The sequence below is a fragment of the Trematomus bernacchii genome, unplaced genomic scaffold (genome assembly GCF_902827165.1).
Source record: "Trematomus bernacchii unplaced genomic scaffold, fTreBer1.1, whole genome shotgun sequence".
NCBI classification, from domain to species: domain Eukaryota; kingdom Metazoa; phylum Chordata; class Actinopteri; order Perciformes; family Nototheniidae; genus Trematomus; species Trematomus bernacchii.
Genome location: NW_022987564.1, coordinates 7,774,215 through 7,802,075, shown reverse-complemented (window position 1 = coordinate 7,802,075; position 27,861 = coordinate 7,774,215). Strand labels below are relative to the sequence as shown.

The following is a 27,861-nucleotide window of genomic DNA, read 5'->3' as shown; positions in this document are numbered from 1 at the left end:
ATTGTTCAGAAAAGAAGCGCGAGAGGCGAAGCCTGGATAGGTATGCGCGTGGGATGCACGCAGGATGCACGCAGTGAGAGAAGAGGATGACCGGACAGTGATAGTTGTTAAGTTATGAAGCTGTCCCGGAAGAATGAGCAATTATTGGAGATTGTATTACTTTTGATAAGAAATAGGCTACTGCCTATATGCATATCAACCTAAATATATAACTGTTCTAAATGATCCAGGAAGTTAAAGAAAGGATTGATGTGCCTTCTCTGAACATTACAAAAACATTTACAATTTTTCAGGGATTTGTAGTTTTAAAAATTCCTTTTTGTCTTCACCCTGAAATGAAAATGTCACTTGGGTTTATTGTGTTAGGGGGCTTGAATCCATGGCTACAGGCGTTTGGGCCAGCAGAGACAGGTGCAGGGGGACACGGCGACAGCACCTCAGTGTACAGAGCTTTATGACTGTGACACATACATAGGCTTGTGGTTCTGACACATATGATAGGGTTATGAATCACAGCACCCTGTAGAGAGATCACCTGTCAGGGGGCCTCCCAGGAATTAATTATAGAGGTGGTCCCCAAACTCATGCTCGCCTCATTGTATCTTCTTACAACCAAAAGTGACAACAACAAATACAAAGATCATTCAAATTCATGTATGACTTTGGGATTGCGTCTATATTCAGATAAAACAGAAGCACAAAATGTAAATCTGGATCTACCGGAAGTTAAATTCCTGAAGAAGAAAAGAGGAGGATTTTGGAGGAACAACTCCACTCTCTCTCATGTCTCACATGAACCATTGTTCAATTACAACACTAATGTAAATCAAATGTAAAAAAGTCACACCACTGCCTGCTAAAAGATCACGATATGTTTTTTACGATAACCATGATATTAAAAACATTGTAATATGTATCTCTTTTAAATAATACACATATGATAACATCCTGTAAACAGCACCTAAATAATCTTGATGTCTTTCCATTCTCGTTTTTTTTTCTCCATTAAAGCTCCTGCCACATCAATTTGCCAAATAAAAACACAAAATTAAGGATTAATTGACTGATAGCATTAGTAATAGTTTTATTTTCTATAGTTTTTGCAAAAATATCGTTCTCATTCATTCTTTTGGCCATGTCAAAATCTATTATTGGCCCTGTTGCCTGCATCAAACCGAGAACCTGAGCATCTGCAATAGACACGCGTTGAGCACTGTGAAAGTTTTACATTGTTCCACAACAACAGCAGAGGCAGGTCTCTCACTTTAACTATGTGTGTTCCTGTCCGGTGTGGCTGCTGCAGTTTATGGAACATGCAGGTCTGTGAAGTGACGTGTGGGAATGCAGCTGTAGTCTCTCACAAGTCACAAATCTAGACATTATTCCCAGGGTCCGCTCCCATTACATAACGTAACATCACTAATCCTTAACTCTTTACTTAGCTTCACACACACAGACCAATGGACTCACTGGCAGCTATAAAATTGATTCAACTGTTGACAGATGTACCTCTAACAGCATTGTATTAATACAGACTGGTTAACATGACAGATTTGTCTGAAAATGTGAGGCCAAATATACCCAAAATAGATATGGTGTTGTGAAATAACTTATCTATGTAACCTGTTCGAATGTTTGTTTTTAAAAACAGCATTATTTGTAAGGACTTAAGCATCAACTTATTTTCATTTTCATGACATAGATTTTTTTCTAACTATTGGCCTATCATTTAGTTAATTTAGAATAAGATAAGCTAAACGTTTTCAAATATCTTGTTTAGTAAGATCAACTGTAAAAAACAAAAACAAAGATGGTATGACTTCAATCAGAGAAAAGCAGCAAAACGACAGTGGCCACATATACTACGACACATTTTTACAGTATGTTTATGAAATTGGTGACAAATAGATCAATCACATCATTGTTTCCGTTTATTATATTTGACAAATTTAGCAGGAAGCGGAGTACGCTTTAGTCCTGAGTGTCAATTGTATAGATAACCAATTGAAAGGCACAATTTATGGCCTAGTTTCACAAAAGTATCCCCCCGGCCCTATCATGTTTACATACGTCTAAATTGCTGCCCACATCTCTGTTTATGAAACAACACAATGACAATTATGTCTGGTTATCAGGATATGTTGCCGCAACACCAATACTGAACTGACAACAATCAAACCAGATATCACTCTAATTGATTGTTGGTTCCTTCTAGACAACAACTAAATGCAGCTCACTCCATTTCTGATGCTGTTTGTAGAATATTGTATTATAATCAGGTGAGTCACATAAACGGCTGATATTAAATAAATACATTAAACATGGGGCCTTTAAGCAAAGGATATTTCTGCCTGCTTAGAATATAAATGCAAATGACAGAACGATAAAGGACAGGGAATCTAATTTGGGATGAAGGTCATCTAATAGTAGAGCCTTGTGGAGCACAACCACCCCATGATGCAAGGAGAAGTAACTATCTAAACATCAACACGACGGCATCCCGCACGGGGAATCTCCCACTACAACCCTCTCTCTGTGAGCCTGGCTTCCTCTCCTCCTCTATGCAGTCCAAAGCAGACCAAAAGGGGGGGTTAAGGGGGAAGGTGTCGACGGACATGCCAGCCCTGGTCGTCCCCGCAGGGATTTACATCAAAGTTATACCACGGCAGAACCCCGCAACCCCTCCTTCTATTACAGTGCCAGCCCTGCTCTGGTGTTTCTTTCACCCAGTAATCAACACTTAGAGCTGGGCAGGGTATCCACCGTGGCCTCTGGGATAAAAGCTGCTTTGTGACACACAACAGCTGAGCAAAGTCAAGACTGTAAAATGTAAATGTGGAAAGTGTGGTTGAATATATAAAAGTATACAAATAAGGCAGGGTAAACCATTCATATACACAGATTTGGATGCAGTCAGGGTGGAATTACAGTCGGGGATGACCCACAGTGGACTACAGGGGCCCAGTGTTAAGAGGCGGCTGTTCTCTTCACGCCCACCTCTCTCCTCGCTGTTGTTTTTCCACTCGTTACTCACTCCAAGCATTCACTCACGCCCCGAAGAGCCCGCTGAGCCACGGGAGTCGACAGCCACTCAGGGAATCTATGGGAACTTAAAAATACTCACATCAGCAATTGTACGCTACACAGAGTACAGTGCAAACTTGCTGGGTCCGACCCCCACCAACCTTTTATTTCCGCTGAGCACTTGGACAATTATTTACGCCACTCAATGGCTTTCCCAGACTGCACTCTTGTTTGTTTTTATTTGATCACTTTTGATCTGTTTCCTTCCCTTCAACAGATTTTTCTAAATGTTGAACATCAGACGGAGAGGAGAGAAAAGAGAGGAGGGCTGACTTGTTGATATAGTGTCTGTTGTGTTGGGTTAATGTTGTTGTGATAGGTCTGGTTTTAGTCTCAGGAGACGTGAAGTGACATTGTGTCAAACAGTGCTGTGTTTAAAGAAAGAACCCCCGCTGAACAACACACTCCAAACATCATGTAGCCACTGTTAAAATGTCAACTGACGTGAAGCAGTTTTCCTGCGTTCATCAATCTGCGGCATGAATATGTAAGTGTGAACCACTATACCTAGTGACTGGGTCAGTAAATTAGTTCACTCAGAAGCCCATTCATAACCAGTCAAAAGGTCCTTTGTATCTGACAACCACTGTAAGTACATGTACAGCAGTGACTAAGACTGTGCACATGTTACTCAAAAACATTAAGAAGGGTGGAGGAGACTGTAGTGAAGACACTACCTCATTTCCTTCAGGCAAAAACAACTCTCACCAATACAAGCAGAGCTATAAAAAGATTGTGAAGACACACATAAGTAGCAGTATTGAAAGGTGCTATATCCAGGCTCATTTCTAAACATACAGAGGTTAGGTGAGATCAAAAGTATGCAGGTGGTTGATTGTGAACCTCTAAAGTGTGTAGGTTTTTTAGATGTTTGACCTGAATTTCTGCTGTTTGCGATAGATTTAATTGCTTTTTATTTGGTTGCCTGTGTTTCTGTTTGTGTTTTATCAGCAATTGCCACTTCGATACAATTCTCTCATGTAGAGCTGGCCCTGACCAACATGGTGCCCTCGGTAAATGTTCAGCTGGTACCTACTGCATTTTAGCCAATTCCCCCACCCTTCATTGTGTTAAGACACTCACACAGAAACAGCATACCGTTATGTCTTTAATATCGTTTTATTATAAAAACAATATTAACAAAACAAGTGACATGATAGGAGACAGGAGAGCCTGATGCTGCGTTGCTGTTCTTGTCAGAGAGGCAGGGTGGAGGAGCGCTTGATTCTGCATCAGTGGAAGGTGCTGCACGTGGTCCAGGATTTCCAGTGGTGGGATTCAAATTTTAAAAAGTGCATCTGAAGAGACAAGAGGATTACATGTGACCATTTTCTGTTAAATAATATTTATAATAAAGCTGCTGCTGGTGAACCCCAACCAAAACATAGTGTAGCATCTAAGCCACATTATAACGTCTAACATTCTAACACAAACAGCAAGCGTGATTAGCATTTATGCACAAAACCTTTATTCACTGAGCACTTCTGTCACATATATATAACACTAACCAATACTTACAATTCAAAGCCTCACAAAAAGGGCTAACTAGATTAAGATTTAATATGAATGTATGCCATTTGTCTTGATGCCGACACAAGCACTTGAAAAAACGGTATTTGTCCAAATGATATTGTTGGTTATTTCCTAACACCTGAATAGACTTTCTAAACGCCCATAATGGGAATAATTGTCATTGACTCTATGTATTTAAAAAGCGACTAACTATGGGCCAAAGTAACCAAGTAGCACTCTGCTTAAACAGTCAAAACGAAACAAAAGATAAAATATTTATTCCTCACATTACCTTTTGTGTTTTTCAAGTTCTTTCACCTCTTCTCTTCTTCCCTGGTCCACGGAAGTATTCAGTCTTTTTGACATGATTCAGTATTCTTGAGGTAAAGTAAACTAAAAGTGCCTGATATGAATCTGAAGAAGAGAGATTATAAAAGAGTGTCTCCGGGAAATGATTTGGGTATTGTTGTTGTCACGCCATTCGTGTGTATTAAGTGGACAATGACAAAGACCTATAGTGCTAGAAACGTGTTTTTTTAAGGGTATTTCCTTCCTCTCTGTTATTTGTTCTTTTATATATTGAAGTGCCTTGATTGCCATCCTGTTTATCCAGTTTTGTCCCTGTTTTCTGAGAATACCCAACACATTTGTGATTTATAGTTAAGTATACACGACAGTATTGTTCTCTTTTGCCATCATTGAAAAGTTGGACTCACATTAAAGGCTCCATGTCAGCAGCTGTAGTGTTAATAATCGTGCAAAGAATATAGTTTGTTTTGTTTCATTTTGAGCCTGTTATCACGAGACTGACTGAGTAAATACACAGACATACATTTACTATTTTGATTATTTCCCCATAATTGTTGGCACTGTACCATGGATACACTTGTTGTGAAACTATTTCACAGCTCTGTTGCCATGCCTTGTTAAGAGAGATAAGCGATGATAGAATTTCACTTTGTAGATTATTGAATCGACACCTTATGCTTACACAACCCTGAAGTGCCGGGACCTGGGAAAAGCTTACGTTTTACTTTGATGGTGATTGAAAGAAACTCTGCAGACACCTCAGCGAGAGAGAAGAGAGGATCAAACACAGAGTGGACGTCCATTCTTATTAAGGGTTAGTCTCTAACTTGGTGAGACCAAACTCATCTGGCCGAGGTTGCCTTGATCTGACCAGATGAGCCGGCCAAGAAAAATACCAGCAGACAATCCTTTTCATGCTTGACTTAGGCTCAGACATTCTCACAATCCGCTGCTTCACTTATTAGAAAGAGCCGAGCATGAGGCTGCACTCATTAATTCTGTTATTGTACAGTGATTAAGTCGATTAGGAAAGGGACCTCCAGATTGTGTAATGTCAACTTGTGGCTCTGACCACCGTGGGCTTAACCCGACAGTTGTGTAGTTAGCGGTCAATGTGAGTTGGAAAAAACACCGCTAAGTGATAAGTGCAACTTTTCGAGACCTTTTACTTGGTGTAAGTGTGACAATATGAGACCCCTGCATCTGTCTGCCTACCTAAGTTTCTGTTCCACCATAAGTACCTCTTAAGATTTAGGTCGGATAAGGAATGCAGTCTGATCTCACAGGAGCTGAGCAGTCTCCAGCACAATAACTCGTGACTCTATTGTTAACCGCTTGTCCTTTGTGCTCGAGGAGGGCAGCAGAAACACGATTAGTTGCGTTTATTTAGTCTGGTTTGGGTGCAACGTGGGCACTTATTGATTGCACATTTTTGCCAGTGTCTATGCTAGTTAAACAATGCTCCTGGTGAAAAATGTTAACCCCGAGTTCAGCAATATATCAGGTGCCCCCGATACAGGATCTCAGTGGCATTTAGTTGTTAGATCAGTGCTGCCCTCCTATGGCCATTTGTGAAAACTACACAAGCCTCAAACCAACATGTTTTAAACCACCAATATTGTGCCGATAACTATGAGTGTTGATCATTTAATACTATTTTATCACCCATAAGATAAATGCAACTATAAAAGCAGTAATTCAATGATATTTCTTGTTCTGGTGGTGGGTTGCGTCTACCTGAACATACAGTAGGATGCTGACTGGGTTGGTTCCAGTTTATCTCTTGCTGTGCTGTTGCATTTCTCTCCTGTCTCCCTGTCTACAGTCCACTCACTAGTAAGGTGCTTAAACCACCTAAAATAAAACAATGAAAACACGGGTTAGTATACGATGACACCAACTCATTACTCTTAGACAAGTTATGTTTTTTATTTTTTTTTTCTCACAAACAAATTTTGCTTACAAAAAGGAACATCAAAAAAAATATTGTACCCATCTATTGCATGTCATGCTGGCAGTTTGAACTACATGCGAAAACAACAATTATAAGAACACTCATAATAATCATTACTGTACAAAAAATAATAGGGGGAAGATATGAGACAAAACATCATCTCAAAACCAAAAGAAAAATAATTGTAAAGAAAAAAAGGTTTTATAAAAAGGTTTTTGGCTCCAGGCGGAGTCATGTGTTTGTACATGAGACTTAAACAAGACTTTACAACCAGCCGGGCAGAGAAGGTTGTGTGAAACTGCGTAGAGGCAGAGAAGAGATTCCCCACAGATGAGTAATGATGCCTGTTTGGCTTCTTGAAATAAAAGCACAAATACTAAATTAACCACGGATTGAAGCCCTTAAAACATAAAGTCTTGCTTCATCGTCAATGAGGAGTACAACACAAAAGAGCAACTAAATGTATCATTGAACCTTATAACCTCTTCTCAAGATCTCTTGGATTGACTGTTGTAGAAAGTGATATCTGAGGTAAATGGCGTCAATGTATCCGTCAACTACATGGAAAACAAAGAAAGTATTACTCGTGGTGGTTTCCCAGAAGGAAAGAAGAATCCCACAGTGATGCCTGGAGCAGGTTGTCTTTGAGGTTTGGACATGAGATAAGAGGAAGAATAGGTGATAGATCCGTGTAGAGACTTTTTCTGTGGCAGTGGATGCTTATTTTATCTACAGATGTAGGTGAATGTACACCTGTGTCTAGCCATCCCTTTTGTGTGTTTTAATCCTAAATGTATTACAAAAGCAAAGAAAGTTTCATGTCCCTCTTCTACAAGAGCAGTGCTTGAAATTTTAAAGTGTCCTTTGTCCAAGTTGGTGTCATCTGGCGGCATCACATGGTCTGGTATGCATGTTGTGTGTGTGGAGAAAAGGTTCCTGGTTGAGCTCAGTCTGTGCTGACCTGCGTGACCTGAGCGTCGACTGTCTGGTTGGCGGACTGGATGAACATCGGCTGGCTCAGCTCCTGTCCTGCCGGCATTGTCACCTGCTGGATCTGATACAACTGCTGTAGAACAGAGAGAAGGGAGAGAGGCTGTGTGACTACATGGTTTAGGACAGAGTTGTTACTGGTTGCGTTGTAGTTTTTTTCTCCAAATAAATATTTCAGCTGACTTTGTTGTTTAAAAAAGAAAAATGGTATTCTGTTCCATTCATATTTTTTAGAGAAGTTGGGTTTTCTGTCTGATGTCATTTAATTGTAATATACCGTAATTACTGGTTTTCTTGGCAAGTGCAGTCTTAAAGATTGCATTTGTAACCTCAATAAGGCTTGCCTGGTTAACTGGAGGTTAAATCAACAGCATTTTCTGCACTAGTTAAATGTGATCTGGCGAAGTGGTGTCCATTTTATCAATTTCTAAGTTACACGTAATCATCCTTAGCTTTTGAATGATAATAAAAGTATGAGAATGTTTCTCATACAAAATAAATATTTATAATATATTATATATTTCTCAAATATATGAGAAAACAATGCTAACAAGCCAGAAATAAGGACACCGACTCAAATTAAAAGATGATCAATTCAACATTAAGCTGAAAATGCCCCTGTCATTGTTACAGCTGTAACTCATTAAATGTTTTGCCTTTGTTACCTGTCCATCAGTGAACTGATTGAATTGCTGCTGTCCTTGTACATCTGCCTGTGTGAGCTGAAAAGAAAAGAAATGTTGAATTAAAGAAACAAACATAAGATAAAAAAAACCAGGCTACAATATAATTTGTTTTATGAATGCTATTTTTGTTGCTTTCGTGCTTACCTGCTGGGCATTGGCGAGAGTCTGAATCTGTCCTTGAACCACTTGCGCTCCGGACACAGGCTGGGCTAGACGGATGTATTGCAGCTGGCCTGTGTTTAGTTGCACCTACACTCAGCCAACACAAGGGGGAGACATATTTTGGTTGTGAGCAGAGGTCATTGAAACCCAGAGGTCACAGCCATTTTCCTGCTCTGGACAACAGCAATGAGAATCATTCACTTTCCTCTGGTGATTTGTTAACTCTCTAAAACTTAGGTTTAACGATTCCCATCAAGAAGTGAATGATAGATAATTCACTAGGACACCATGTTTGTTCATGTCTACAAAGCCATGTCAAATATGCAGCAAACACAGACTTCTTTACTAATTTTCTCACTACTCATTTATTTTCTGTTCTCATTTTGACGTTAATTCTTACCGGAATTTGCTGGATCTCTCCTGTGTTGGTGATGATCTGCTGCATGACCTGCATGGTTTGGCCCTGGCCTTGGCCTTGCTGAGCTTGACCCTGGGCTTGGACAATCTGTAGCTGTTGGCCCTCACCCACCTGCATGGCTACAGGCGCACTCTTATATAGTAAAAGGAAAGAGAGACAGAAACAGAAAAGAAGACAGAGAGAAGCAACACAGTATTAGTCGTTGAACTACTTTCACCAGCATGTAGCTTATGACTGACACAAAGCAAAGAACCAGGAAATCGCTAACTTCCCTGGAATAAAATGTAAACCAATGTATTCTTAAATTGTAAATGTCTGTTAAAGATCAGCAGAAAGGCACAGAAGATGAGGCCGGTTTCCAGACCGCCCTTTGTTTTCTGCGGTCACACTATCTAGCAGAGGCCACCTGATCTCTGCGGTCGCCCCTGCAGGCCTCCGTCACCTGAGCAGGACAGTGTGGGTGTTTCTCAATGTCGAGGAAGGCTGCTCCAGAGCCACTATTTCAAGCATACTACGTCATCGAGTGCCGCCGAAGAACTGTTCCAATGTCCAGCATACTTGGAATTCTACCGAGGCCGGCGTACTTCGAAGCGAGAAATGTCGAAGCTGCACATGTGTGGACTCCGCGGTCTTAAAATCCCCACAATGCTTTGCGCACGGACCAATTTCACAAAATCTGTGGCGGAAAATGTAAGGCGGGGCCTCGCATATGACGCACACCTGAACACTTGCTCGCCTGTTCCACTCTTCGTTTTCCGAATGCCAGGAAGGATTCTTGCATGGCTTCTGAAGGAAGTGACTCGGAAGACATGTGCTACCAAGCAAGCGTCCTCGACATTGAGAAACACCCTGTGTGTAGGCAGCAGTCACCTCCAGGGCTGAGGCCTCTGTGTGTGTGTGTGTGTTGTACACATACATTTACATGTGTGTTTACCGTGATGGGTGTGCCTTGTGACTGCACCTGCACTTGCTGTAACTGTTGCATGGTGGCACCTTGCAGCATCTGACGGCCCGACAGAATTGAATGAGAAAATTAGAGAAAGACACACAAGTGAGAAAGCAGCGATTGCAACAACTGAACACGTGAATGTAAGCAGGTGTGGAGTGTGGGCGTAGAAAGCAAAAAAGGTTAGGGCAGCAAACAGTGGCAGATAAAATGACATTTAATGATGTGTTTATGAATGTTAAATAGGCAGAGGTGAAATGTCAATAACGGGTAAAAGAAGACATTTTGTTGGAGTTTTGACGGGATTTAAAAAAGCAGGTACATCATAGTGACATTTAAGCTGCTTAAGTAATGTCAGCTGGGGTTTCATAAGCACTTGAGAGGAGAGAGACAGTGACAACTCGCGACACTAAAACTCTGCACCCAGATTAATAAATAAACAGTATAAATTGTGATCTCTGCCCATCATCCTTTCCTATCCACTCTCTCCATTCTAAAATGTGTCCTGCTTATACTTTACTCTATAATTGTACCAAACATGGCATGAGCTAGTAGACACTGAAACAGATATCCTGTAGGATGAACATAAAACTGGGGGAAATCAATTAAAATAAGCAATGACAGTTAAGATGAAGCTTCATAGGGTTAATCTCAAAAGCACTTCAACAAACCATCTTTTAAGAGTCACATTTTTTACTTTCACATAATCTCTCAAGGCCTTGCTTTTAAAAGTAATCCCTTGTAATTTGCCCACTAAGGAGTCTATGTAAGATGAGTGTCAAACTGTGACCTTCCTGCTCTAAACAGGGACTGCAGCAGTAACGGTGCAAGTGCATCAGGCCAGGTCTAAACGGGTCTGACAGCTCAGCTAAAGGCAGCCTGCTGAAGCAGCATGAAGCAGCACAGCAGCCCAGGACCATGGCTGAGTGACATGCAAAGACCAAGCTGGAAAGAGAGAGTGCGCAGAGGCAGAAGAAGTGAGAAAATTAGAGAGTGTCATTTGAAAAGTGTCCCTGGGTGTATCTGCACCTGCACTTGCTGCAACTGCTGCATGGTGGCACCCTGCAGCATCTAGTCCCGACAAAATACAATAAGAAAATGTGATCCAGATGTGGAAGAAATGCAGTCTGGCCAATAGTGATAGGGACCATTAAGAAACAGCAATTGATTGTTTTTGTGTCTTTCAGCTCATTTCTTGGAAGAAAGGATGAAATGCATTTACATATACACATTTTTGTGTGAGTCACTTAGAGCTGCAAAGATTCATGGGTTAATGGATTGGTTATCAACTATTAAATGAATAATGAATAATACATGTGTGTGTTTATAGACATTTAATTTCACTTTCATTTATTGATTCCTGCTGGTGGGAGAGTGGTCAGCTACTGGATGTGAGCTAAGACTAATACCAATAAAGTGTGCTGACTTGAGGAACAGCAGCTTGATTTCCATGACAGGGTTGATTGTATGTGTGTGATAAATAAACTACTCAAATAATAGAATATGTGTGTTGTGTTCAGTGCAGGCTTCAGTAGCTAGTAATGTATGTGACTGTGGGAGCAGGTCAGTCTCTAAGCTGTAGTGGTATAAGGTGTTGTTGGCTTTAATTCTCATATCCAGTTGTGGTTTTATTTCCTTGTTGCTTCTTTAAAAAATGTGATGCGTGTCCTTTGTTGTAAACCCTGTTGGAAGTTCTTCTAACAAGGTGTCAGTCGTACCTGTCCTTGCTGTGGCTGAGCGATGATGATCTGTCCGGGCTGGATGGTGGTTTGTCCCCCGGGCTGCTGGCCCTGCTGAGCTCCCTGAACCTGCACGGCTCCAGGCTGCTGCGCCAGAGTGAAGTAGTACTGCACCGGCTCTGCAGGAGCTACTGACTGACGCATCTCCTCCTGTAGAGCACACACACACACACATCGAAGGCCTATCAGTCCATTACATCTACATTAATTATTTTTTGCAGGTGTAACGGTAGAGGAGGGTAGGTCTGATAAATAACTGATGGGATGTGGCCGGGGATGGGTAATGTAATCTGGACATAGGATCTATTACTAACACCATACTGGTCCATACCATACAGAAGGCCTTGTGGCTTCAGCATTTTTAGGCAAAGCAGTATCAAACATTTGTGACTTTACTGTAAGATAGGTATACTCTGCCCATCCTCTTTCTGGGTCAGCCCTTAAATTCTAGGCCAGAGCTTGTTGGTATTTAGTTTACTCAGCATGTTATTTGCTTGCTGGCATAAGGGCTTCAACCCGAGGCCAATCAATAATCCCAAATTAAATTGTCAGTAAAACCGACTGTGTCCTAATTGAGGTTTCTCCATCACCAGGAGGGTAAACACCCTTCTCCCAGCTCCATGACAACACAGCTGAGAGTGTAGGATGTTTACATGCCTGGAGACAGTATATTTGACAACGGATTAACATATCTCACTCCTCCATCTGTTAGCATACATTTGGATCCATTACACCAATCTCTTGCTTGAGCAAAACTTAAATCGGTATCTTGTTTTTCTGTAAGGAGGCACTAAACTGTATTGTACTGTATTGTTCCCTGATGAGGACTTATTTTCATGCTCGATTAAGTTGTGCTTCCCTCTTACTAATTGTAGAAATTAGCGTCATCACTGGAGTTTGTGTTGGCTGTCAGAGGCAATAAGATGCTGCAAACATCCGACTGAAAGCCCACGCTGTCTAACCCCAGCTTCCAGTCAAGGATGTTTACAGCACCTCCAGGTTGCCAACAATGGAAAAGCACCCGAGACCCTCTTTGATGTGGAAGAACATTATAATCCAGTACCTTTGGAGAGATCTGCCGTTTGCCCTATAACTGTTGAGCGTGTGATTACCTACCTGTCTTTTAGGTGGCTTCAGGTCGTCCCGGGGCACAATGTCAATCAAGAAGTCGAACTGGTCAAACTTTGTTATCGCCATGGCAATGTCATTCCTCTGTGAACATAACAGACACAGAGGGTCAAGTGATGAGGTCAGACTTTGCCACTTGCCAGCCTATATTTAAACATGCCTCAGGGCCTGAGGTCAACTTCCCCAAAATAGCCTCACAAGGGGCTGCTGGGGAATGGAAATAAAGTTCCTAGTAGTGTTAGCGTTGACAACTGAGATCAAAAGGATTCATTCAGAACCAAGTCGACTAGTGAGTATTTCAATAAACAATATACAACATTTGCTTGTTACAGCTTTTCAAATCAAAATGTGTTCAAAAAAGAAAAGCAGCTCAGAAGGGTCAATAGGGTGCGCCACAAACAAACAGATTGTGAGGCTATGTTTGGGTGTAACCAAGCTTTTCCTTAACTGCATCACCAGCATTGTCTAGGTTTTAAGAATTTTACCATGAAATAAAATCTGATTAAAGTATTTTTAACATTTTGGAAGAAGAGGCCTTTGACCTTTCTTTGACTTGTTCAACAACTTTGCTTTTAACCATTTGCCATTATAGAAAAGGGGACTAGTAAAACAAAAAAGAAATCCCATCCTGCGTATGTGTGACCAACAGGATTGACACTTTCCTGCGTTCATGAGCACACACTCCGTTTCTACTCCCCTTCCTATATCCACAGCAGTGTGCTGTCTCTGTGGAATTTTCCACAGGATATTGGCTGTCAGGACCCCCCATTGTGGCCCTCCCTGCACAAGAGGCTATTTATAGTAGCTTGATTAATATCTCGTAACACCAGGTCACATCTACACTTGTTCTATTGATGAGTGTTGCTATGGTGACCTTAATTGGCGTGCCCTCTTCACAATAGGACCCGTGCTCTGTGTGTGTGTGTGTGTGTGTGTGTGTGTGTGTGTGTGTGTGTGTGTGTGTGTGTGTGTGTGTGAACATGTGGGGGGAAAAGGATGCCGTTTTTCTCACTTAGACACACGGAAATATCACATCTATGACGTTCAACCTTCACACGTACTTAATGCTACATCTGTGCTGTTAAATGTAGAGAACATTTAAACCTCCACAGTAAATTCAGTTTCTATTTAATGCATGCAGTGTAGAGTTCTTAAACCTGAGAGTTTATTGTTAAAAAGGCTTTTGGATAAGCACAGAAAACAGCAAAGTGAACACATGTCCAAAGTAGGTCTTCAATTTAAGACTTCTCCATCTATGATACACTGTCTTTTTTTTCCTACCTGCTCTGGCAGACACACACATATCCATGGGCTGCTAATCTCACAGAGGTATGTGAATGGATAAAGTGGACTTAAGGGCTTTCATGTTCTGCTTCACAGTTTTCCCCCCCTTGACATCCAGGTGAGACTCTCGTCTGATTTTCCCAAACTGTTCCCAGAAACGCTCTCACGGTTTCCCTCTCTTAACGCCCCCCCCCCCACCATCTTATTTCACTTTGGGACAGCAGAGCAGGCAAAATGGCACCAGAGGGAAAGTGGGTCACCGGCACCCGCCTGGGTATGCTTTCAAAGCCAATGGAGGGAGACGGAACTAAACAGAGGTGCTCAAGGCGGCGCTGGTATGGGGCCTTTTATACGCACCCAGACATTCAGTGAATAGAAAGCAAGACAACCAAATGATGTAAAGGTGTTTGACGAGTTGAATGGAAAAAGGTGGAAGAACTGTACAAGAGATAATAAAATTACAATAGATGGTTTTAACAATCCCAATAAAAAAGAGAGTAGGAAGATAAAGAGGAAGAAATTGCCAGATGAGTTGGTTTCCTTAACTGAAGCCTGATCTGATGGAGGTAAACCGTGTGTCATAACGGGAGAACATAAAGGATAAGTAGTTAATTCATCTCCATTAGCGTGTCTGACCTGTAGCGTGCGTCTCTTGTTGTCCTCGGTGTGGATCCATGCTCTGAGAGTGAGCTCTGTGATGAAGATCTGTGCTGCCTTGGCAAACAGGACAGGAGCCTCTGCACTGATCATCTGTACAGAGGAGGTGGAGTTACACCTGCTTTAATACACCCACAGAGTATTTTACATCAAACACATATCAGCTATGAATCACTCAGGACCTGAGTGCCAAATAGCTGCATCACATTCACAGGTGCTGCAAAACATTCATTTGTATAAAATTACCATATCAAATTGATAGGTGTCAACTCGACTACACAACTACTTCAACATAACTTCATCATTATTCACACAAAAAAAGCTTAAACATTTCTATCATTTATATTCCTTTAACCCTTTGTTTGTCCACAACAGTTGTAAAAGTCTGCAGGCCTCTCTCTAGTGGCAAATTACTTAGCTTCACACTCCACTTTTTCATATCGAGTTGCATTGTACGCTCAGACAAAGCCACACGGTAAGTGGTTAAGTAAATGGACATAAATGTACAAGATGGGACTGTAATAACACCGCTCACATGTGCGCAGGCAGTGAAAGCTGCTGTGTCACGATGGACAGAAGGGTCCGGTCTACAGATATGTTACTGGCCTCCTTAACTCTTTAAGCTACAGCTTAACCAACGAGATACTGATCTCGACACGAAACATTTGCGCACACAGGATCCTGAGCTTTCTCTTTAGAGGCTATGGACAGTCGTGGCTGATCATCTTGTGTAATGGGGGTCAAATAATCACTGTTTGAGCCTTGACTGTCAAGTTCAATGCAAGTGACAAATGTTAGATGGGTAGGTTCCTTTAGCTTGTAGCGCTACATGCTTAGTCAATCAGAGAGATCCGTATTGGTATCGAAATGTACTTTAAGTGATTACTTTAAATTATAATAAACCCAATACAATTCAGATCGTTAGATTATTTTACACAGTGGAGGTTTGACATGAACCACAACTTGCAGGAGAGTGGATCATGTTTTAAAAACTCTGAGCCACATCAGACGACTAATGTCAGCTTCATGAAAGTTACTTTTGAAAAATACAATGCAAGTGCCTCACAAAATATGTACACAATAATTGTTGTCATTATGATGCTTTGTACACACTGCTTTGATGTTAATCCATTGATATAAATAATGGACTTCTTATCAACAGACGCCGCTGAATGGACACGAGCTGATAATATTTGTTCCATTATGAAATAAGTCCAACCGAGTGGTCTGAGCACAACAGACCACAAAACAAGAAACTGATAGAATACAGACACCAAATTAGAGAACATTCAGTCAGGCTTTTAAGGCATGAAAATAATTATACTCAATAACAATTATTTCCTCAAAATTGTAAATTATTTAGGCTGTCCTTTTACCTTGACGTCTTCATCCAGCTTCATGATTTTTTTTATCCGGGCCAGTGGCAACTCCTGCACACGGAAATCCTTCTGGAAAAAAATTAATCGGTGATCAGTTGAAGACACAGAATAGAGCACTAGGGTGTTGTGCTTTAGGCTGCCTTTACACAGGAACGTTTGCGTTTATGCACAGTATGCGTTTTTCAAACGCTCACATGCATTCGTTTCGTTTAACGTAACTATCCACCTTGGGACCCGTTATCGTTTGTGGGGTCCGTTTGTTACGGCCTTGTGTAAATAATAGGGCTATACGCAAGAGAAACTATGCAGATACAAGCCGTTTCGTTCTCGTGTAAAGGGGGTCTTAGTCTTTGCATGAGTATGTTTGACAGCATACAAAACCATCGCATCTTAGTGTTAATTTAGGGTGTATGTGTGACTGCTTGTTTCAGTGGACAGCGTACCACAGTCAGGTTCCTGATCTCCTCCATGACACGAGGCCAGAAGGACTGCAGGGTTTGCTGGGCATCGCTGCCTCCGGCTCCGAACGCATCTGCGGACATCTTCTAATCTGCTGATTCAAAGAATAACAGGGGAGGAGAAAGGTGGAGACAAAATGGTTAATCATTAAGGTTTTTAATTAGCAATGAAACGATTAATCGCTTGGTTCGAAAAATGTCAGAAATATCATGACATGTGATGGCATATATCATAAAATGTTAGTGGTTCATCAATTATCAAAATAGCAGGCAAATATATATTTTGTCAGTCAACCAATCGCTTCAGCTTTATTAGTTATCAGAAAACGCAAAAACAAAGACAAAATGTGATGATTTAGACACTAAAGCCGGGTAGTTAGCTAAGGACACTAGCCGCCAAATCACAGTGTCAGTCCAGGCCTGTGCTGCCCTGAGCTCTCCCCATGTGTCAGAATCACATATCCTATCATGGCCTATAATTATAATACAGTGAAATCTAAATTAGAGCACCAACGGGCTTCTATTCTTGTCCTGGAGCGGGATGTTGACATGTTGACATGCCGAAGAACCCATCACCCAGCTGGCTGCACAATCCCTGATTATGAATGGCTCACCTTCCGCACATAGCTGCAGCTCCTCTGCAAACAAAGCATGTCATGTGCGAGTCAAACACTGCTGGTGACCCCACACACTGAGGACAATGCTGAAGCCAAACACCTAGGAGACGCAGAAGTGTGTGTCTCATAGTGAAACAATCTCCTGCACAGGCACATGTTGCTCACAAATACTAACCATGACTTGTAATGTGAAATAGAACAACTGTTACACACAAGCATGTCGACATACTGTAAAAGCCAGTGCTTCTACAAGGGGTCGGACGGTTGGAAAGAGGATCCAGCAGGTTACTATGGCATGCCAGGAATGCTGGAGGAATATTGGCCGGCCTGTCTGAGCATGCAGAGCTTGGAGTGTCTGGATCGCACTCTTTCACTCTCCCTTTTCTCCCTCCCTCTGTGAAAAGATTTGCCAGAAGGGAGAAGGAAAAAAACACGGGGGGACCGAACAAGAGATGAGTGTGTGGAGCTACTCAAGAGAGACGGGGTGTGTTTGTGTGTGTTGCTGAGGGAGGGGTAGTGCCTTGTCCAGTTCAGTATTAATCCAGCACTAAGACAAAGTGCCAAAGGCTTTAACAGGGGGAGGTAAGAGACGAACGGGCCGCAGTCAGACTGCTGTGCAAACCAGCTATATGGGTCAAACAGGACAGAAAGAGAGAGACGGTAAAGAGGGGAAAAGAAAGACATGACGGAACAAAGAAAAACACAGTGTTAGGAGAAGGGGGGGGTCTCCTCTTTATCTTCTCCTTCTTTTCTCACTCTGGGCCAACAAGCATGAATGGCTCCAGCTCTGGTCCAGCTGACGTCCGGCTGACAGACCAATACAAAACAAAAGACAGCTTTTCAAGCACTCCATCTAGTGTCTCCCTGTTACAGCGGCGCTGTGGTAGGGGATTGTTTGGACTCTGGGTCCACGCCAGCTCCTCTCTTCATGTGTTTTAAGTGCAGTTGTAAATATTTTACACCGATAAATCACTCAAAAGGAATCGTTTAATGGGAATCCTTGATTTGTTTTGTTTCTCTGACAGTTGTGGGTAGAAGTAAAAGGAAGAAGAACAATGTTATCACAAAACACTCCCAATAAGTTGATGAAGTTCTCTGCAATCATAACTATTCTTGCAAGTGATTTGAAAAAGCTATCATAGTTGAGAAGTATAATGTTTTCCTTGTATGTATGAGGGGAGGGGTTGCATGTGATTACTTTATTGAAGATATTTTTTTCACTTAAAAGGGTGTTCACTGTAAACGATGTGTCCCATTTAGGATGCCTTGTTTCATACCAGAATGTAGGACAAAGGGATTTCAGTGCCATTTGGAGGGTTTTAAGCATATCTGAATGTTAATCAGGATAATATGGTGAATCGCAATTATTTTTGCCATGAGATAAAAATGTCACAGCGTTTCATGTGCAGTTGTGGGAAATACTGAATAATACAGGAGAAGCACTGCTGCATCCTGTCCTGTCATTCAGTTTTGGACGGAGAGTAGCCTAAATCAATGAGATAGAATGGCAGCGGGGGGAGGGAGGGGGGGTTTATATAAATCAATCAGGCGGCTTGTAGCCATTGCATGCCAGGCTAGTGATTGACCTTGACAGTGTCTCCCCTTCTCTGTCTGACGCTCCAGTGTCCAGTTGCGTTTGAAGGTTGATTGAAATCCTGCAGTCACTAGAACAATCCCAGCATTCCATGGGGCAAAAATGACTGATGGGAATTGTAGTTTTCCTTCCTCTGCCTGATGCGTAAAGTGACATGTGCCAGGTCTTTTCAAGGCCTCTGTGTTTCAATGCAGCATCATGACTATGCAAATACGGGGGGGGAAATAAGAGCTGCAAACAGCATTTGACTACCCGTCCCGTATCAACACTCGATCTTGTGATAAGTTTGAACAAGACAACCTTGTGTGTCTGTGTTCTGTCTGCCAGCTTGTGTGGTGCTCTGCCACTTGCAGCCTGATAAGAAACAAATAGGCACTACAGAAAACCATAAGGCTAATTACCATGATAATGCAGGGGCCCAGAGGAAACAAAGAAATTAAAATAGGAAATTATTCAATAGATTAAAGTAAAAACATGTAGGCCATCACACATCACACTTCTCTTAAACATTTGCCTTTTCGGGGAGAGAGGGGGAGAAAGCTTTTATTAAATTAAATCACACATACAACCCAACCCCCTCTCTTTGACCTTGTGACCTTCAATCTAAATACACACACGCACTAAGCACAGCAACAGGGGGAGTGGGGGCAGGGGAAGTCAAAATGTGAATATGAGAAAGCAAGTGTGACTAGAGTCAGGCTGAAGCACAAGAGCGGAAAAAAGAAACCCAAAAGCATGCGAGTAAGAAGAGAGGGGTTAAAACATTGAACATTGCTCCTGCAACTATTCAGTGTGCACTACCTGCAGTTCACTAATATTACCATATTTTCCAAAGCTTTGCATCAATGGAAAGTTTGCGTGGGAGCCCGGTCCGCTGACATAACGTCTCCTGCTGACTTCTGCAACACCTTCTATGGTCTTCTATGGGCTAGTCTGATCAAACAAACACTCTCAGTGGGGCTATCAGCTGCAATCAATTTTGAAACTCCCCAAAAGCTAATAAATGTCAACGTTATACAAGTTGTAAAAAGTCGAGAGGTTGATGCAGACAATTAGCGGAAGCCAGTGTCAAGATTGTGCTTTTATCTGCAGTGATAAGTGGTCCTTGCTACTGTATTTCAGGTCTCTAATCTACAGTAAGGCTTGAAGTGCTCCCTTCATGCCAATCTGTACTTTAAATGTGTGTAAGGCTTGTTAGTTCAGTTCACTCCTCAATAATCATGGTTCTAGGTCGCCCTAAATAAAGTGTCTTCAATGTTTTGTACATTGATGTCAGCTTGTTATTGCGGATAACACTGTTGTAATGAAGCAGCTGAACCAAGCTCATCTCTGCTGTGTTGTTCTAAGCTGCCTCTCTATGCTATATTAGGGTACATTGTGTCTTTTTGCGCTGTGCATCTCTGCTCTCCTCTTCCCTGCGGCTCTGTTGTCCTTCATCAGGTCATTGAGACGGAGAGATGGCGGTGTTGGGTTTCTTACCAACTCTGCTGTGTGCGTTTGTCTTTGAGGACAAATGTGATGTCTGTGCTTTTGTCGACATTGTCCACCACAGCAACTTGCTCTTCCTCCTTCAGCGGCTCTACATCTCTCTTCCTGTCTCTTCCCCGGTACTTCCCATCTCTCTCTGTCACTCGTGGGTGTGCATTTCTCCCTGGCTCTGTCTTACTTACTTTCACCTGATCCCTCTTCTTTGCGACTACTCTGGGAAAGTCAATGCTGCTCCAGCTGAATCAGCGCTAATGTTGTCCTGCCAGCCCAGTCCTGCACCGCTCCGTCTCATCCCTCCCTCCTCGAGCGTCACATCGAGTGGCCACTCACAGCAGCGTCAGCCACTCGCTCCAACTCTGACATCACACCACTTTACATGAGACTTCAATTCCTGTCCAAATAAACTTGATAGCAGTGTAGGCAGGAGACTAGCAAGAAACATCACTGTAGTATCACTTTTGCCTCAAGAAACGGTTTGCAGCATCAAACTCAGGCACCAATACAAATAAGTGTTGTTAATAAGCCAGTAGAGTTGAGCAAGATGATAAAGTGGCCTTAAGGGGAAATCTAAATGCCCCCTGAATGACCTGATGGTGTACATTGAGATTTAAAATGTGCTGAGTGTCGTTGAGTGCAGTGTCGGACAAACTGAAGGCCTATTTGAGGCTCTGCTTTGAACGTTTCCCTGAGGTGTATCACAGTCACATTGTCATTGGGCTTAAAAAGAGCTCATCTCATCCCAAATGTTCCCGGGGAAGAACTGACACTTCTTATTGAAACGTATGTGCAGTGAGATGATCTGACCCACACAGAAATAAAGAAGCATACGCCAAATTACTTTGTGAGGCAAGTCTGATTATCTGCAATAAGTGAGTTTTTGAACCTCAGTCATTGTTGTACTGAATATGTATTTATTGCCGCCTTCAATCTGCTGACATATCTAGCAAGAGGTCAATTTTCCACTTGCTGCTGTGTGAAACTGTAAATAATGCAGAATGGGCCGTTCTGCAGGAAAGTCACTAAAGGTCAAAGTCTGTTATGTTTTAACTGGACCCCTAAGCAGAACAAATAAATGCAACGCAACATTTGTTATAATATTATATTATATATATATTTTAATAGGGCCACTGAGAATCTTAACCTAATGTTTAACATGTCAGTTTTATTATGATTTACTCTTCCTGAATAGATGGAATAAGTACAGCCAAGGGAATAATTCTTATACTGAAACGTTCATTTTAAATGACGGCAATATATCAAAGGGGCCTTGTATTTACAAATCTTGAACTATCACAGCGTTCAACTTGATGAACCCCAATCACATATAACAGAACAGAAACAAACTGGCACAGTTACAGCATGCAGGGTAAATGATCTACTCAGGCAAAACTAAAAAAACAAGAAGTTCCCAGGCAGGAATTACAGATTAACTACTGGGACACACACAACTATTTCACAGATGTTTGTGCAAATGTGTTGTGATTAAAAAACAACAGACGCAGGGATATAATGACGGACGTGCACGCTGTGACCTGCGGTGTAACATCACTTTGTGCATGGTTGGATGGAGCCAGCCAACCAAACCGCCCTGCAAACTTTGCCCTTGGTTCTGCTTCAAGCCAACTCCAGGAAGTGCTAGTCACTGATCTCCCAAGGTCATTCAACAGAGGAGAGAGAGAAACCAGAGAGGGAGGGAGAGAGAGAGAGAGAGGGAGAGAGAGATAGATGAAAAAGAGAAGGGGAGGGAGAGGGGGAGGATAGGAAAGGACAGGTTTTTCAACTTTCACTGCAGCACTTAGGTGACCCCAGTGGTTCGGACTGTGTACTTTCAAGGAATCTTAATAAAAACAACTCTTACTGTACATGTTATCCATGTTCTGTATCTGCCTTTGGGTTCCGCTTCGTCTCATCTCCTTCTACATATGTCCTTCTCATTGCTGACAGAGAGACTGCAGGAGCCTAGCTCACATTCCTGTGACCTTCATCCAAAGCAAGGCCCAGTCTCTGCCGTCAAAGTAGGCAGGGCTAAAGCTACCTGCGTGTTACACGCTGGACTCCCCCTGCGCATGCTGTCTTTAGTGACAGTGTACACATGTAAAAAAAATGGGGGGGGGAGGGTGCGGGGCAAGGGCAAAAGAGTGAATGCACAGCAGTGGTGGTCACCTTAGTGATAAGCTGAAGGCCGGTTTGGGTTTACTTTTTCCTTGAGCCCCTGAGCCGATGTTACAGTATGGGGCAGAAATTATATTTGAAATCTCATGCAGACAGCAGCCAACCCTGGGATTTGGCAGTAAGGGCTTCAACTTAAGAGTTATTTTTAGTTTCCTCTCTCGATCTCTTGCACTCTCTCTCTCTCTTTCCCCATCGAGACATTGTTTTGTCAAAGGCACCAATGGAAACTTTCAATTAGGGAGCAAGAGAGGGAAGAGCAAGGCAGTCAGAGGCAAGAGAGATGAGGCCCCCTCTAAAGATTCCATCAGAACAGATCAGATCAAACTATTAGCCTCCTCTGTCCATGAAGCTGACAGGCTGACAGTCTGTCCCATCTGGGCATCTGGCACTATCGGGGAGGGGGCCTAAGGGGTCCTGAGGTCACTGCGACCAGCTGCACCTCAACCCCTGGGGACCCATGACACCAACAGCAACAACAACACTGAGAGATATGCTCTCAAAGTCCTCAGTATAAACTAAAACAAATCTAATTTCAACATGGATACCATCTTTGCCTTTCAGCTCTGCGTCACAGTCTGGCGCTTGTGTGTAAACAAGGACGACTGGGAGGGAAAAAAAAACGGGATTTGGAACAGCACCGGGAGACACTGCGGCCCCCAGGACATTAAAGTGAAGAACATCCAAGCAGAGTCTGGCAGCTATGCACTTACATGCAGTCGATAACAGTGGGTAAGTGTTGACGTGCGTAAGCATGGTGGTCCAAAGTCAAAACTAGTGAAAGCCAAAAGGCAGATTGACTGAATCATTACTATATTAAAAAGAAAACACGTTTTTTTGTTCCTGTAAAGTCCACTCTGACAAAAAGCATCATTTATGTACTGATGTGACATCTGAAGGACATGTATGAGAGAGAGAGACACACACACACACACACACTCACAAACACACACACACACACACACACACACTCACACAAAAGTCCAATCTTCCAAGGAGAGTACTACAGGGCAGGAGAGGGAGGGGGGTTGAGGATGGCTTTAAAGGACAGACACTGTCTCATCACTGCAGAGCATGATGGAGAGAGAAAGTAAACAATTTATTCAGAAACTGTGCAGCATATGTATTTATAAAGCCTAACCAACTTGACAGTTATTCTCTCTTTGTGCATGTTTGAGGCGGTCTGACTTACCCCTGTGCCCTTCATGGTGAATGGTGTGCCCTGCTGGAGCAGAATAGAGGGAAAAAGATAGCCCTGTTCAAATCTCCTTGAGAGCAGCGGCAGCAGCAGCAGCAGGAAGAAGAGGCACAGAGGTTGACAGAAAAACTCTCTCAAGCGCCTTCACTTCCTCCAGTCCTCTGATCGTATCAACAGACAAAAAGGCACTCTGGCTCCACTGGACGGCTCTAAAAAAGCTCTCAGCCCGGCCAAGGAAGAGCAAGCCCCCCTTCTTCTACCCCTCCCCCTTCTCTCTTCCACTCTCCCTTTACACATTGCCCCGTCTCCTTCAGCAGCCCCCCCAACGTACTCCTCCTGCCTAAACATACAACCCCGTCTCTCCTGTTTATTCTGACCAAGTCCCCTAAACTCACTGACCTTCTGTCTTTCTCTGTTTTTTTAACTCTCTCACCCCTCTCCCTCTCCCTAACCAGTGACCCGTGCGTTTGTCTTTGAGCTGACCCCTGGCCCGGCGCAGAGAGGAGGGCGAGAGGGAATAGAAAGTCAGCGCAGCGGCAGGCAAACAGTACAGCGGCACTCCTGACTATCAGACAAAAATCTCTAGCCTCCTTCCCCTTTAACATTCAAGAGTAATCAATCTAGCAGGCTACATGATACTCAAACCCCGCCTGGATCCCTGCTCCCGCCTCGCTCTGACACTCACAACCAATGAGAAGACAAGGTCCTCTTATGCTATTGGATACTGCACACACCCGTCAGCTGTGACACATCCCCTGCTCCTCCTCTTTCCTCAGCCCAACCCCCTTCTACCGAAAGCCAACTTCCTGCTCTAAGTTACCTTGAGCTGCAGGATAGGGGTCAGGGAAGGAAAAGAGGAAGCAAGAGTAGAGAGAATTGTTGAAAAAGAGTAAATAAAGTTGTGGAAAGCTCTACAGGGAGTGTGTGAGGGTGTGCTAGTGGTGGCTTGCCTCTGCATTGTTTGTCCTCGGGCGGTCCCTGCCTCCCCTGCTGCTTGACGGATGAGAAAGGTTCCACGGGCTGCTCTCTGACAACTGCTCTCTGCTTATTTACAATGTCAAACTAAATGTCTCTCTCTGCCCCGCCTCCTCTCTGCAGCTACAGGCTGACAGCACCGTGATGCAGGCAGCCACGCTGGCTCTCACTGGCTGAAACAAGTGGCAGAATGGATGCCGCATGTTGCATCCACATGATTTAAAGTACAAAAGCATAATAGGCAGACTCGCTGTCTCATACGTGTGCACAGGTACATGCACGTCCGCACACACACACTTTGCCCTTGCTTTCTCATTCATCCTTGCCCACACTCACAGGGACAAACCGCGAACATCTAGCCTCTAACCAGCCTACTTGTTATAACAAGATTGATTACACTGTTAGTGTTATGCTAGCAGAGGAAAAAGTATACATTCAATTAGAATATGAATCAGATGGGTTTATTTAACAATTTTATGGGAGCAAATAGTTATGCAATTTACCTCAACAACATTAATCCAAAGAACCCTTATTTATGGTGTCAATCAAATGTTAACTAAAAGGAATAAATGCAAATTTCATTGAAGAGCCTTTGTACAAAATGAAGAAGAATCCTCTGACTGGTTAACAGCCGTGGAAAAGGGGGGAAATGCATTTAACTCTCGTCCTATTTGTGGATAAACAAGACATAAGAGATATGGGTGAAAGTGTGTAAACAAAGACATTGTTGTCTTGATCCAAAAAAACTACGCTCACAGCAACTTCCACGGTTAAAACGTCATCAAATAACCACGTCAGCAATGTCATACAATGCCCTTCTTGTTGGCTCACCAATGTTTGATGGACATACTTTATACACAGTAACCTTCCATTCAGAGCAACCATAGCATGACACTGCTCATGTGCACCACACATTGTGTGTTAATAACCCATTGACTGAATTAGTAATTAAAATATAATAAGCAAACTGATGAAGACATGTACAGCTTAGACAATAAAGTGTTATAAGAAGGGACAAAAATTGAAGGAGTGATGGTGATCACATTTAAGCCAGAATTGCCTTTAACTGATACTTGTTCAAAGGACGGCAGTTTGACCTGAAGGTTAAGGGCTGCATATTTCTGCAAATCCCGACTGTAGTGAGGAACACAAAAAGCATAAGAGAGAGAAGGAGAGCAAACCTGCCCCATCAATTAAAAACTTAGAGGGGGAGGGGAACCGGAAGGATGGAGAAGGACAGAGAGGAGAGTTTTTACAGGATGGGAGGGGTAGAAAGAGACAGAGACTCAAGAGAAACAAAGCTAAATGTTCCCTTTTCTATTTTAGTGAGGAGCATGGGGACTAGAGCAGGTACTACATCTATCCAGTTAATGATTAGAGTGGAGCTGCACAAATTAATCTCTGCAGCAATTTTCTCCTTACATGTATTCTGGCTACCCAAAATGCCTCAGTAACGACACCTGGCAAGGTCACCATACAAATGAGACCTTCCTGTGACCTGTGCTGCCCGTATCAGGGACATGTTTGCTCTCACTGATGCTGTTTAGAGATAAAACATACACCAGCCACACTATGGGTTTCATAAACACACGGCACCCTCATGGTAGCCGGGCCAATTTATGCATTCACCCACAAAATGTGAAAAAAGCTAATGCACACACCTGCATAAATAAATGGTCAATGACTTGTTTGTATATGTTAGTCAGAGTACCTTTGCTAAAGTAGCACAGCCTTCATAGAGTCATTTTAATTACACTCTGCTAGATTAAAAGGTAACAACGAAATAAAACATGTAATATACCTCTTATAGCTTAACAAGGTTGAAAGATTGTGAACTATACACAGTATTCGTCTCCACTGCCGTTAATGGATATATCACCTTGCAGCAGGGATATAGCAGAGAGATTGTGTCTTTTATACATATTTATATTAAATATATGATAGAATTTCTGTGATGCACTTAAGCCTATTACTGATATTGCGTACATTAAATAAAAATGATGTGCATTAAATTGAATCAAGAGTGTTGCTTTCACTGACCTCCGCAAGGAAACAAAGACACATTTAATATAAAGAGCAAACGCATTTGGCAGTAAGGCAACTTTGCTCTTAAACGCGTTAGTCTTTAACACGATGTTGCACTTTAACTAGGTGGATACAGCATAAACCAGTTAGAAAGAACAAAGCAGCTAGCAGGATAAACCAATGTCACATCACGGTTAACGTTAGCCGACGGAATACAGAATTTAATTCAATGTTAAAGTAATGTTGCCAATATAAACTAGAATTTTAAAAACACACAGTAGTTCTTATTGGTGTCATGACGGCTGTAAACCACAATTAGCACTACAAGCTAACGTTATGATACTGTTGACCGTGCTAACGTAAGTGGAGTAAATGTTAGCATGTTGGAGATGCACACTGGAGACCGTTGAACAGCACAAACGAAAATCCGCAGTGTTTATCATTTAATCACCACTGAACAACGTGTCCTGCCTTCAAGTGAAACTTTGCAAAGCTTTCCCGAGCTAGGAAGAAGCAGTCTAACCAATAAAGACTACGTTTGGATCTGTCCTTCAGACCAATCAAACCTCGGACTAGATTCCACCAATCAAGGTTTTTAGGGCTAACTTCGTTCTGCAACTGACGCCATTCGGGCTCCAGTAGAAATGGCCAGGCAGTCTGGCAATCATTACGGCTAGAGCCAACATGGTGGACACGGAACACCAGTTTCCTGACCGCCCGTGATCCCTTCAGCGGGCCACCAATAAGCGCCTCAGAGAGCGGGGAGGGAAATGGCGCCTATGTTCATCTTCCAAAACAATCGTCTATTGGTCAAGAACAGCAAATGAAAATAGGTGATGTAATTGCTCATACTTCCACACAGCAAATGCTACTTTCTCGTAGACGTTACACACACAAACGACTTTTAGTTTCTTACTCACTTTGTTTAACGGGTTCGAAGTGAAGTCCGGCTCAGCGTATTATTTATTTTATTTAGCTAGCAAGAGGAAACAAGATGGCTGCCGCTCGAACCGGAAATAGTTATATGCACAAACGTGATGACGTAGTCGTTACGTTACCCGAGCAACAGCAGGAGAGGAGGCTCTTTTT

General features: G+C 42.5%; 1 protein-coding gene across 21 annotated transcripts; it reads right to left on the bottom strand.

Annotated features, from left to right (window-relative positions):
* Window positions 1-6,813: 6,813 nt before the first annotated feature.
* nfyc (nuclear transcription factor Y, gamma) lies at window positions 6,814-27,809 on the bottom strand. Of its 21 annotated transcripts, none has more exons than XM_034125422.1 (12): window positions 27,693-27,809; window positions 16,692-16,801; window positions 16,246-16,317; window positions 14,849-14,962; window positions 12,917-13,012; window positions 11,780-11,950; window positions 11,091-11,132; window positions 10,050-10,118; window positions 9,098-9,247; window positions 8,680-8,784; window positions 8,515-8,571; window positions 6,814-7,925 (listed from the first exon to the last, which is right to left on the bottom strand). In XM_034125422.1, exons 2-12 carry the CDS (start codon window positions 16,788-16,790, stop codon window positions 7,806-7,808), a joined length of 1,095 nt encoding a protein of 364 aa, XP_033981313.1. In that variant the 5' UTR covers window positions 16,791-16,801; window positions 27,693-27,809; the 3' UTR covers window positions 6,814-7,805. The 21 variants fall into 21 exon arrangements, with proteins under 21 accessions (XP_033981313.1, XP_033981328.1, XP_033981321.1 ...); XM_034125437.1 differs by having other exon boundaries at window positions 10,077-10,118; XM_034125430.1 differs by having other exon boundaries at window positions 16,246-16,314.
* Between the last annotated feature and the right edge of the window lie 52 nt (window positions 27,810-27,861).

Excerpts from the sequence above, each read along its gene's own strand:
- nfyc (XM_034125422.1), bottom strand. The coding sequence starts at position 16,790 with ATGTCCGCAGATGCGTTCGGAGCCGGAGGCAGCGATGCCCAGCAAACC. Across the intron at positions 16,318-16,691 it reads AGATCAGGAACCTGACTGTG|AAGGATTTCCGTGTGCAGGA; the intron begins GTACGCTGTCCA and ends ATTTTTTTCCAG. Across the intron at positions 10,119-11,090 it reads AGCAGTTGCAGCAAGTGCAG|ATGCTGCAAGGTGCCACCAT; the intron begins GTGCAGATACAC and ends TCGGGCCGTCAG.